The sequence below is a fragment of the Cryptomeria japonica genome, chromosome 8, assembly GCF_030272615.1.
Source record: "Cryptomeria japonica chromosome 8, Sugi_1.0, whole genome shotgun sequence".
Classification (NCBI taxonomy): domain Eukaryota; kingdom Viridiplantae; phylum Streptophyta; class Pinopsida; order Cupressales; family Cupressaceae; genus Cryptomeria; species Cryptomeria japonica.
This window is the reverse complement of record NC_081412.1, coordinates 17,109,087-17,120,875: the sequence shown is the minus strand read 5'-3', so window position 1 is coordinate 17,120,875 and position 11,789 is coordinate 17,109,087. Positions and strand designations below refer to the sequence as shown.

The window sequence follows — 11,789 nt, the reverse complement described above, 5'->3', positions numbered from 1 at the left end:
ACCTACTTAAAGATGAGTCAATTGCACTTAAAATCGCCAATACTTATGCATAAATGATTTAATAGTTGTGCACAAATGCCCTAGTAGTTGTGTACAAATTCCCCAGTAGTCATGTACAAATGAGCCAATTATGAAGCAAAAAAGCTAAAAAGTGAGTGACCATTGGTACATGTGAAATTTATTAATGGAATTTTAGTTATCATTTTTTTTATTTCTTTAATGTTAGTAGCTGGAGGTCTGGTGCATGATTATTAGACATAATTCATTTAGACTTAAGCTATAAATTGTTATTTAATATTAAATAAAATATATATATATATATATATATTTTAATTTTATTTTGAATATTTCAGCAAACATGTTCTTCCAACAAACCTTTGTCAAACCATCATTAATAAGAATATTTTTTAAGCATCTATTTCGCACGTAAGTCACAATGTGTGTTAGGACCTATTTAAGCGTCTATTTCGCACGAAAGTCACAATGTGTGTTACGACCTATTTAAGCATCTATTTGATCCGAGTATCGCAACCGTGTGAAACACAGACGACTCGTTCAAAAGTCGAACGTGAGCTTCGCTCGGGCGCTTAGAGAATTAATTTTCTGTTTTATGGCTTCCATTTCCTCACCCCATCGGATATAGTCACAGGTATTGAATCTCAAAACAAAAGGACGATGAATGAATTGTCAAAGGCTTCCACTTCCTTATCTCATCAAAGAGACGAGGAATCGATTACATTCACTGAAATTGAACCAAGAAACAAAAGGCTAAAATCACATGAATCGTCAATGGATCCATTCAGTCGTATTGGAGTTCCAAGCGATTTGAAAAAATCATGTGAATCGTCAAATATGTATGATGTATTCATCAACCATAGAGGCGAAGTTAAGGAAATTCTGGCAATCCCACTTTACCTTTCACTTTGGAAAGCTGGGATTCCGGCATATCTAGATAGAGAAGAGAATAGACGTGGAGATTCAATTACTTCCAAAATAAAGGCGGCCATATTCTCTGCTTCTGTGCATATAGCCATTTTCTCACCAAAATATGCAGAGTCTGCTTGGTGTTTAGCTGAGCTAACATCGATGTTACGAACAGGTGCTACGATTATTCCAGTATTATATGATGTCGAGCCTAAAACCCTCAAATATCTACTGTCTCCATACAAAGAGGCTTTTGATAAACACAGGCGATGGATATCATCTCGACAAATTAGATGTGTGGAAAAGGTCCCTCTTTGTTGTTTCGGACAAAGTAGCCGATGTACTGACCAGCCAACAGTGGTAAGACTACTTCTTCATGCTTCATTTTTTATTTTGTTTTCTTAGATTATAGGTATCCCTTTTCCGATAAATTTCATGGGTTCAGTCTGACAACCATTGTTTAATTGAAGTTTTGTTTTGGGTTTTGAAATTTACAGTGATGTGAATGAGCTGTGTGAGCAACTTGTGTCTAGAGTAAAGAACCAGTTGGCAGAGAGAGACGTTCGTTCAGAGCTTGCAGAACCAGAGGTGGAAAAAAGGAACATTCCTCTGGAGGTTGGAAGAGATAAGTTGGGACTTGATGGGCTTGTGCAAGATTTTGAAATGCATTGCAAGAAATCGGATCCGGAGAGGGGTAAGATAATTGGCATCTGGGGGATCGGAGGGTCTGGAAAGACCACTCTAGCGAAAGAGCTTTTCAATCGCAAGTGCTCAGAGTATACTGAATCAAGTTTTCTGTTTAATGTTCGGGAAGCCTCACCTACTTCATTGCAAAGTAAGCTCTTCAGAGATCTGTTCCACACTCATAATGCCCTAGAGGATGCTGAAAAAGGAATCATCCTTCTCAAGTCTAAGTTGAAAAGTTTCAGTAGATTCCTTGTAGTTGTAGATGATGTTACTTCGCCGGAACAGATAAATGCCCTAGTACCCTTGTACACCATAAATACCGACAATTTGGTAATTGTCACGGCCTGTGACGAGAAGGTTCTAGAAGAAGCCGATATTAGCGTTCGTTATAAGATTAGGGAAATGGATCCAGAGAATGGCCAACGGCTTTTTCGTTGTCATGCATTTCAATTGGAACCCCCTTCTGGATACGAGGTTTCGGTGGAGCGGTTTGTGGGAAAGTGTGGAGGTTTGCCTTTGTCTCTTCAACTGTTAGGCGGTTATGCTCTCTGTACGAAGAAGGATACTTGGGAGCAAAAATTAGATGAAATTCCGGAGACACTAGATATACAGTCAATACTTAAATTAAGCTATGAGGCACTGGAAAAGGAGCAGAAAAACATGTTCATAGATATTGCATGCTTTTTCATTGAGAAAGAAGTGGAAATGGCCAAACGAATATGGAAGGCTTCAGGATGGGAAACTGAAAATGCACTTAAGACCCTGAGAGATAGGTGTCTTGTAGATGTGGTACGGGAAGATTTGGATAAAGTGCCGCCGACTTATGTTTTTAGAATGCACGAGGAACTGCGTACATTTGGAAGAGACAGGGCTAATTCTGGAGAGATTAAACGTGTGTGGTGTCTTCCACATCAAATTTTGGTGAGGTTTTTATTCAGATTCATTCTCCAATCAGGGATAAATTTATTTTATAAAAAGTTATAAGATATGTACCTGTAGGTTGATCTAATTTTTTAGTAACTGCAAATGACTAGAATTTAAAATGAAATGCAGGAATCAAATAGCTTTCAATACATTCTCAAAGAAGCCGAGGAGGATAGCTTCAGATGTCTCAATTCCATTTCAGATATGTGCATTACATATTTTCTGGGGCATTCGAACTCAGAGAAATATGCGACCTTGCAGTGGCTCGAGCTTAACTGTAAATGCATTCCACAGTATATTCGTCTCGAATATTTGGAGGCTTTAAGGGTTGTGTTGGGAGTACCCAAGAGACTGTGGGAATCAGATGTCAAGGTATTTGCTATTATTTTTTTTTAACAAAAATTTGGTATACAGTTCATCAGGATATTATATTTTTGTGAATATTCTTTATCATAAGGAAATCAACTGTCTGAAACAAAGTAACTGTAAATTCCAGGCCCCTTGCGAGCTGAAAGAGCTGCTTTGCCAGTTTACCATACATGATTACACGCAGAGAAGGGCGTTTCCGGAAAATTTGAGCAAATATTCCACGTCCTTACGAAAGTTAAGTCGACTGGAATGTCTGATGCTAAAATTCGAATCATCAGACAAAAATGGAAAGGATGTTGTAATTACATGGGATTCGTTTCTAAAGATTCTATTGGAACTCAGCTGCCTTAAAACCTTGCATTTGTTGGGTTTGAAAGTAGATGGAAAGATAGGTTTAAGCTATGTTAGGGGACCAACTACTCATAAGTTTCCTAGAAACCTTGAATCACTAACGCTGTCCAAATTAGCATATACAACTGAGGTCTCAATTAGTGGAGACTATTGCCCCGCTCTCAAATGTCTTAAGATTGAAGAAATGAAAGATTTAATTAAATTGCATTTAAAAGAGGTAAAAACATTGAAACGTCTAGAGGTGTTCAAGTGTCATCAATTGAAAAGAGTCTTGGGCAAAGATCTCCCGAAACTTGAAATTTTAAGTGTAGAGGCTTGTTCTGATATAGAAGAGTTGCCAGATCTTGAGAGTCTGAGTTGTCTCGAAAGGATTAGGATTATGGCTTGTGAGATATTGCAATCTATTGAAGGTATTAAATGTTTAAGTAGCCTGGAAGATATTACCGTTACATGTTGTCCGAAGCTGCAGAAGTTAGAAGGTATAGAAAAATTGGAGCGATTGAAGTCCGTGATTCTTTCAGATGGTTCTATGGGGAAATGCGTGTCTACTTTTCAGGTATTTAATACACATATTTATATTTTCTGTTGGGTTTACATATCATTTTGTTTGTAGTTAAATGGTAATAATGTGCTGAAAGTATAAATTTCTCTAATTTAAAAAAATATGTTTTAAGCGGAGTATTTTGATGCGGAGCATTTACAATCCCCTCTCACCTTCATTTAGTTGGGGGATGATTCAGTGTTTTCTTGGACTGTTATATTCTATTTTTAAATTTCGGTTTTGAAGTTATATTTTTCATCTGTTGACAGCTGTCTTTAGCAAATTATTAATTAGTTTAGTTTAAAGGTAGGTTTTAATGTAATTATTTAAGTGATTAGAATTTTTTTTCATTTTAATGGATCAGTGCTTAGAAATTGAAAATAATTCCACTTCTGTATGTGATCTATTTAAATTTAAATAATCAAAACGTTTCAGTGTAAATTTTTAATTAGAGGAAAATGAAAAATTAGAATCTTTCCCTTATTTGTTTTTCTCTTTTTTGCTTCCAACTTTTTCTTCAAACACTAAAAAACTTGACCAGCTTTTTAAACATGGCTACTAGCCAAAATAAACTCAGCAGTCCCATAGGGTTGCCCTAAGGGCCTAAACTTTGAAAAGATTATGAATTAGAAATAAAACTCAACTGTATATTTAAAAAATGATATATACCTTTATAAATTTATTTCTTTCTTTTTTATTTATTCATAATTATGAATGATTTTAGTTTTTAAAAAATGTAAGATAACTACTTGAAAACAAGAAGTAAAATTAAATACTCATAAAATCACAAATTGCTCTTGAAAAAATTTCGATTCAGCAGTGACTGCCAGGTGAAATAAACTAAACAGCACCTGCAAACCTGCCCTAAGGAAACAAGAAAAGGAGTCTGCCCTAAAGGTTTAAAAAGGGTGTCTGCCCTACGGGAACACGAAAAGGAGTTAAAGTTTGGAAAGGGGAAAGAGAATATGCAGAACAGGGGGTACATATTTAGAGTTAAGAATATGTAAATCACTGTGTTCTTACGTGCCTTCACAATTTTTTTTTAATTTTTCTCTAAATTTTAAAAGAATAATGAGATCACAAATTGAAGTTAAGCAGTGCTGCTTAAAATAAACTCAGCAGTGGCTAGAACCTGTTACAAATTTAGAGTTAAGAATATGCATACATTGTTTAGAATTTTATGAGAATAAAATGATGAAATAATATTTTATGATGTATATTCATATATGAATTGAATGTTTGTTACCCCGCCTGAAACTCGCAGTCTTTGTTTCAATTATAGCTTCTCTTGAGTTAAATCAGAAGAGGAGGTTTTTCATTTCATAAATAATTTGCAGGTTCAGAAATTCGGTCTTTATCATATTCATGAATTGCATTACACTATATAAAGTAGACGTGTTACCTTTTGCTCGTAGTATTTAAGCTCGGCGATTTCTGATTAACTTGTAAATTATGCAAGTTAAATAGTGGCGAGTTGATATAAATAAAATATTTCTAAATGTTCTCTTTCTGATTTTCATTGTGCTTTATTTTTGTTTGTTGTTGAAACTAATTTATAGATGGTAGCGTCATTTCAGAAACTGCCGTCGAAGTTTACACTTGTAATGGGGAGAGCATCTACGGCATCTTGGACTGAAGATCAAATTCGCAAGGTAGTTTCTACAGCGGATTCTTGGCATGATTTTAATTCCAGAAAGGAAGGGTACCAGAAGCTCCAGTTATTACAGAAACCTCAGCAGTCTTTCAGTACAATCATCTTGCTCGCTAAGGTTGTCAGTGATCTTCCCATATATATGGACAGACTACCTGAGTTCGGGGAAACAATACGTCTCTGTTGGGAAACTGATGAAAAATTGATATATAGTTATACCATTGTGGTTACAGATCCAGATGAAATAGCAATGGTATCACATTCCATTCCAGGTTACTGTTGGATGCCAACATTTCACTTGAAAAAGAGAGGGAAGTGCCTCCAACCTGTGGCGGATATAAAGAAGGGGTATGTGCTGGGAATGAAGAAAGGCCGCCATGACTCTGAAACATTATTGATATTGAAAGAGCTAATTGGTCAACTTTATAACTGATGATGAATAGAAGTGAACTCATAGTGAGATGGAGAGCTGGAAATGAAAAGCAAATGCAAAGCCAGAGTCTCTGGAGAGCTGGAAATGAAAAGCAAATGCAAAGCCAGAGTCTCTGGAGAGCTGGAAATGAAAAAAATATTTGTTTGTAAATTTAAGGATATGTGTATGGTGAGAGGCGTGGATTTTCTTAATTTCTCCGGTTTTCTTCAAGAGCAATCTCTAAGAAAATTCAACAGGGAGGTTGAATAAATCTAGCTACACATTCACTCTTAATTTGGTGTATAATAATTTTTATTTTCATGATGATTTTAATGGTGATTATGTTGAGAGCTGAAAAGTTATCTATAGTTGAAATTTATGTTTTAAATATTGAATTTTTTTATTTTTTTTAAATAAACTTTTTATGATATTATTAAAATGTAAAATATAAATTTATAATGTTTATAATTTTATATATTGAAAATAAAATTAAAGAATTATTTAAGCAAGAGTTGTTTGTAACTGCAATTCTTGTCAAAGATTGTAAGGATAGTATAAATTGTGGAAAAGTAGGTTATGATGAAGTTTACAATGGTGTGGACCTTTTACTCACAACTTAATACTTTGTGATTGGTGAGGCATGATCCAATAAATATAATTGTCTATGCTGTGGATCCTATGGACATGGGCTTGGAATTGATAACTTTTATGCTAATAACTTACTCTTACTCTAGTTTTCTCCATACATCACCTTTTACTTTACAACCTTTTATACCAAATCTTCATCTACAAGCGAGATTACATAGTCTATAGCCACATCAAAACAACTAGCTAGCTTTGATTTGGTGGTAGCTAGGTTTCTTGCTATGGCTCTAGAACTTTAGCTCAATCGTGAATCTCAAAATTATAATCTCACCCTCAAGATAGACATGGTCATACTCTAGTGTGTTTAATTGCTTTTGTAGTCACATAAATCTGTCCATTTTAATTAAATAAATATTTCGTATTTATTTGATTAAAAATCCACTAGCCATCAATTAATTAAATTAATATTTAATTAATTTATCTCTAAACGTTATTCTATTAATTAAATAAATTATTCAATTTATTTTAATTAATTCATTAAACCAAATTCAAATCAATTAAATAAATAAAATATATTTATTCAATGAAATCTTTCTATTCTTTTTTTAAATAAATTAAATAAAAATATTTATTTAAATCATTATCCCCCCCCACTTGCATTTTCCTACAAATGCAATTTACACACATTTATTGAAATAAATTAATTTATTTTAATAAAATCATATTTTCCCTCACCCACCAAATCCATTTGCATTCCTAAATCCCCTTCTAGATTCTTCTCACCCCTTCCTAATTAGTCTAATCCATCTCCTAATTATTGTCACATTCCTAAACAAAATGGAGTCACTTCTCAAAGACTCCAAAGTCTTTGAAAAGCATTTAATGTTTTATGTGCTCAACAAATTAACCCCCAAAGTCTTCAAAGACCACTAATGGCTCTTACATGACCATTTATGGCTCTTACATAACCATTTATGGTTATTTCAAACTTGTCTCCCCAAACATTTATTGTTTTGACCATATTCATCCATTTCACATTTGCACAAGAGTTTATCCATTGGATAAAAGCTTTATTCTTTGAATAAAGAGTTTATTCATTCAACCAACCTTGACTTTAAATCCCAAGGTCATATCAAGCATTTAATGCTTATTCCCTCTCCTCTCAACCTATCTCACATTGACACTTGTCATCTTGGGATTGGGTTGAAAGCCGTCACATGGATTTGAAATCATTCAATCCTGACCCTTGTTGAGCTTACTCAATCTCAACCATCCATTGCTCCATTTTTCCTATAAATAGAGCCCATTCCTTCATAAGCCAGATCCTGAAAATTTGTATGCATTTAAACTATAAGTATTTTAAGAGAGCATTTTAGCATAATCAACTAATATCTTGTCATTTTGGTTAAAATAAATCATTTTAGCATCAATAGCTTAATATTAGCTTTTCATTTTACATTAAGAGCAATATTACAATCTCAATCCTCCATAAGCATCCATAGTGCAAAAAGCTACTGAGAGCTACACTATTTTGGAACTTGGAGAGGAGAGAAATAAGGGAGAAGGAGCTAAGAGTATGTTAGGAGGTATTTGGGGATGCCTCATCATATTTGCTTCATTAGTTAGATATATTAGCATGCTTTTAGTGTCTCTCTTGATATGCCTGTTTAGATTAGTTTTTGATTGACTAACACTAACGATTTTCTTGTGTCTTGTGTGTTGTTTATCATTGACTAACCTTGTCCATCTTGCAGGGCATCATTTGGTGAACCCGATGTGAATCGAAACACCAAAAATATCATCTTTTTTTAACTAACATGTCTGAATGTTGAAAGTGTCACACAGGTTGCGCTTTGGCGCTATTGAACACGTTCTAGCGCTACCAATACTTATGGTTTTAGCATTATTGTTCTTACAATAGCGCTATTGTCTCAAGTTCAGCGCTTTTGGAACTGTTTTGGCACTTTTGAAGTTGTTTTGGCGCTATTAAACCTATTTCAGTGCTTTTGCCTCTTTGTCTTTCCCATTATTTCAGCGCTTTTGTGTTAAATAGCGCCTTTGTTCAAACACAGACTAGCGCTATTGTAACAAAATGTCGTAAAAATCACCTTGTAACCAAAAAGGTGAAAATTTTAGGCTTGTGGAAGCCCCCCTTGGACATAGATTTTACTAACAATTTGTTGTTTGTACAGGTTAAAACTCACCATTAAAAATTACAAATTTTCCTTTGGTGCTTTTAAAAACTTGAACAAACAAAATTTCATTGTTTTCTAGTTAGGATCACTCATCTTTGGTGCATTAACAACTTGAACAAAAACAAATATTCATTTCTTTCTAGTTAGGATCACTTGTCTTTTGGTGCTTAAAATCAACAAACAAATTTTATTTCCTTGCATCAAACTAAAAGATTTACAATCCACACTTCAAATTTTGGTGCACATAAAATACACAAGCCATTTGTTTTGATTTTTGCAAGCAAATTTTACTTCAAGCAAATGTGTTTTTCATTAAGTTGACCAGGATTTCCAATTTCTAGATTACAAAACACATTGCTTTTGAAGTTAAAAAAAACACCATGGCTGTTGGAGCAACATCTCCAAATAGTTAGATCATATTGCAATGGTGGATTAAAAAGAACAAGTGTCTTTTGTGTTTGGCACACTTGTGCAAAATGTCAGTTGAGTGGTCTTACCTCTAACACACACTATCCTCTCCCTTGGCTCTCGTGGTCCTAGGTGCAAGAGAAAAGTGTTAGTAACACTCAAAATTTTATCTTTTTAAGAGAGGCCTGCCAAGAGACACATCACTCTTGGGAACGACCTTGTGCGGTAAATCCTTCGAGCCGCTATAGAAATTAGGTGAGAGCGAAAGCTATAGCCTTGGGTATAGCTGTTCCTATAGTATAACTAGTCGAAAAGACAAATGGGCCCCACCACCAGTTACAAGGCTCTTAAGTGAGTCACTGCAGAATGAACTTATATCCAAAAACATTGAACATGACTAAACACCTTTAAGTAGTAGCCCACCCGTTCTATTGATTGAGGATATTTGCGATATAATTTAGTGCAAGAGCATAGATGGTTTTGCTCCCAAGATACTCACCATACATATTTCCTTGAGTAGAAACAGAGCTTTTTTGAAAAGTCACTTGTGGCTTGATAAAAGTGGTGACTCCCCCATCATAGGGATCATCTATTTGTTATGCTCGTGCAAGACTTAGTATATCACATCCTTACCTGCCAAGGCGAGATTCATAAGGTATGTAGTACCAAAGTCAAAGAAATATCAAGATGTGGGCTAAATTTATCACAACTGGCCATTTGACCTTAGGGATAAAAAGTGTTTGAAGTGTGTTTATTTTAAAGACCAAGTGCAAATTGAGCCGACTTCAGGCTTTGAAAATACACCTTAAAATACGTCTAAAGGAAGGGTCATATAAAAGTCCAAGGATTGGGTTGATCTAGACCCATACTCATTTGTGCCTTTGAGGCAACATTCTTGTGTTTGTGTGCTTGCTTTGTTTTCTTGTCAAAGAAACATCCAAAGAAAATCACTTTCCCAAAACAAAGTATTCATCCAACCAAAAACATCAAAAACAAAGTGCAAACAACAAAGAGTCAAATTTTATGACCATTCTTCACATCTTGCGAAAGAAGAAGTGTCATCAGAATATCAACTTGAAAAGAAGACCATCAAGCTCAAAGGCTTTGATCCAAAGGAGGAAATTCTTCTATATAAATAGACAAATCTTTGTCTCACATAGAGTCTTTCTACGTCACATGCATCTCTACTTTCAAGGCAAAACAAACGAATTTGATTCCGAATCATAGAACCGCAAAACTTTTATGCAATATAGAGCTTTGAGTTATCACAAAAACCAAGGAGGTAAGATTAATCCCAACTTTTTCCCAAACGTCTGTATCACATACAACACAGCTCAAGAGATACCACCAACACTCGAAAGAGAAGAGGTAGAGTTTGTCCCATTTGTCACACAAAGTTTTTATTGAAGTTGAAAACATTTCATCTATCATCTTATTCATCCATCATCACTTCATCATCAATCCGTCCCAACTCTCAAAACATTACGAGGTTCTTGTCCCAAGTTCTCTTTTAGATATTGCTTGAAATCAAAAACATCACATCACTTTTTAGATTGTTTCTACATCTAGGATAAGCTCATCCTAAGAGACACAATCTACGCAGGTTAAAACTAGTTCATGAGTGAATCCTCTGATTACTAGGTAGTTAAATCTGTAACACATCTCAGATTTCTCTATACCTTATCACATCAAATCTTATCAAACAAGCAAGCAATTCAAAGAAGGAATTTCGGTTACATCTACCTTAGAAGTGCTAGAGATCTACATACAACACAAATCACCAACCATCAATCTTTCATTTCATCAAATAACTCATCATCATCTTCAATCAACTTCAACAAAAACTTACAAGCAAAATGGCCCAAACCCGATCACAGTCAAGGCAATGAGAAATAGAAATAGAAATAGAAGAAGAAGAGGAGGAAAATCTCAATAAATTTCAAGAAGCACTTGGAGGAAATGCGAATGACGAAAACCCAAGTACTCCTACTCCTGCAACAATAGAACGGGCTCAGCATAACCCTCTCTTTAACAGTCTATTTGATGAAATACTCAGGAGCAATGTGGATGCTCACTTCTTAAAGCTCGCTCAAGAAGGAGCAAAACTCCCCTCTGACTTTGATCTTGCCCAATTAAGACAAGCATCAAAAAGACAAAGTTGCCATGAAGAGGAAAGAGGTAGAGATCCCATCAAATATAACATTCCTCGAGGTAACCCACCACCTCCTCCTCCAAATGAAATAGAGATGTTGTGGCAACAAGTCGAGAATCTCGCCCAACAACTTCATAGTGGTGTTAAGACTAACCAATTCTCACTCAATGACATCTATCCCTATCCTTTTGATAGGAATCTTTATATGCCCCCCTTTCCACGAGGATTCGAAACACCCAAATTTGAAAAATATAGAGGAAAGGGAGACCCCCCTGATCATGTCAGAGAATTTCATTCCGCTTGTCTTGAAGTGGCATATGAAGACACCTACCTAATGCGCCTTTTTCCCCAAAGCTTGGGAGGAGCAACCATGAAGTTTCTTGCTCATTATTATCATAACATTGAACGTGACATTACCATGGCTGATCTGTGCAACATCAAACAAAAACCAGGTGAACTTTTCTCAGTATTCCTGCAACGATGGCGCCAAATGTCTAGCAGACGTTCTCTTCAGTTACGTGAACGAGAACTAGTGGAAATATTCATTTCCAACTTAAACGAAGAAATGGAATTTCACTTGGATGTCAAAG

The 11,789-nt window shown here is 35.1% G+C and overlaps 1 protein-coding gene across 1 annotated transcript; it reads left to right on the top strand.

Moving 5' to 3' along the window:
* The first annotated feature begins 479 nt into the window (after window positions 1-479).
* On the top strand, window positions 480-6,186 carry LOC131048804 (disease resistance protein RUN1). The gene is made up of 5 exons (XM_057982879.2): window positions 480-1,284; window positions 1,422-2,532; window positions 2,665-2,907; window positions 3,032-3,811; window positions 5,374-6,186. The coding sequence occupies exons 1-5, from the start codon at window positions 1,124-1,126 to the stop codon at window positions 5,878-5,880; spliced, it is 2,802 nt and encodes a 933-aa protein (XP_057838862.2). The 5' UTR covers window positions 480-1,123; the 3' UTR covers window positions 5,881-6,186.
* The last annotated feature ends 5,603 nt before the right edge of the window (window positions 6,187-11,789 follow it).

Bases quoted from the DNA above. Each gene is read 5' to 3' on its own strand.
- LOC131048804 (XM_057982879.2), top strand. From the start codon at position 1,124: ATGATGTCGAGCCTAAAACCCTCAAATATCTACTGTCTCCATACAAAG. The intron at 1,285-1,421 runs GTAAGACTACTT...TGAAATTTACAG, and splicing joins GTACTGACCAGCCAACAGTG to TGATGTGAATGAGCTGTGTG. The intron at 2,533-2,664 runs GTGAGGTTTTTA...AATGAAATGCAG, and splicing joins GTCTTCCACATCAAATTTTG to GAATCAAATAGCTTTCAATA.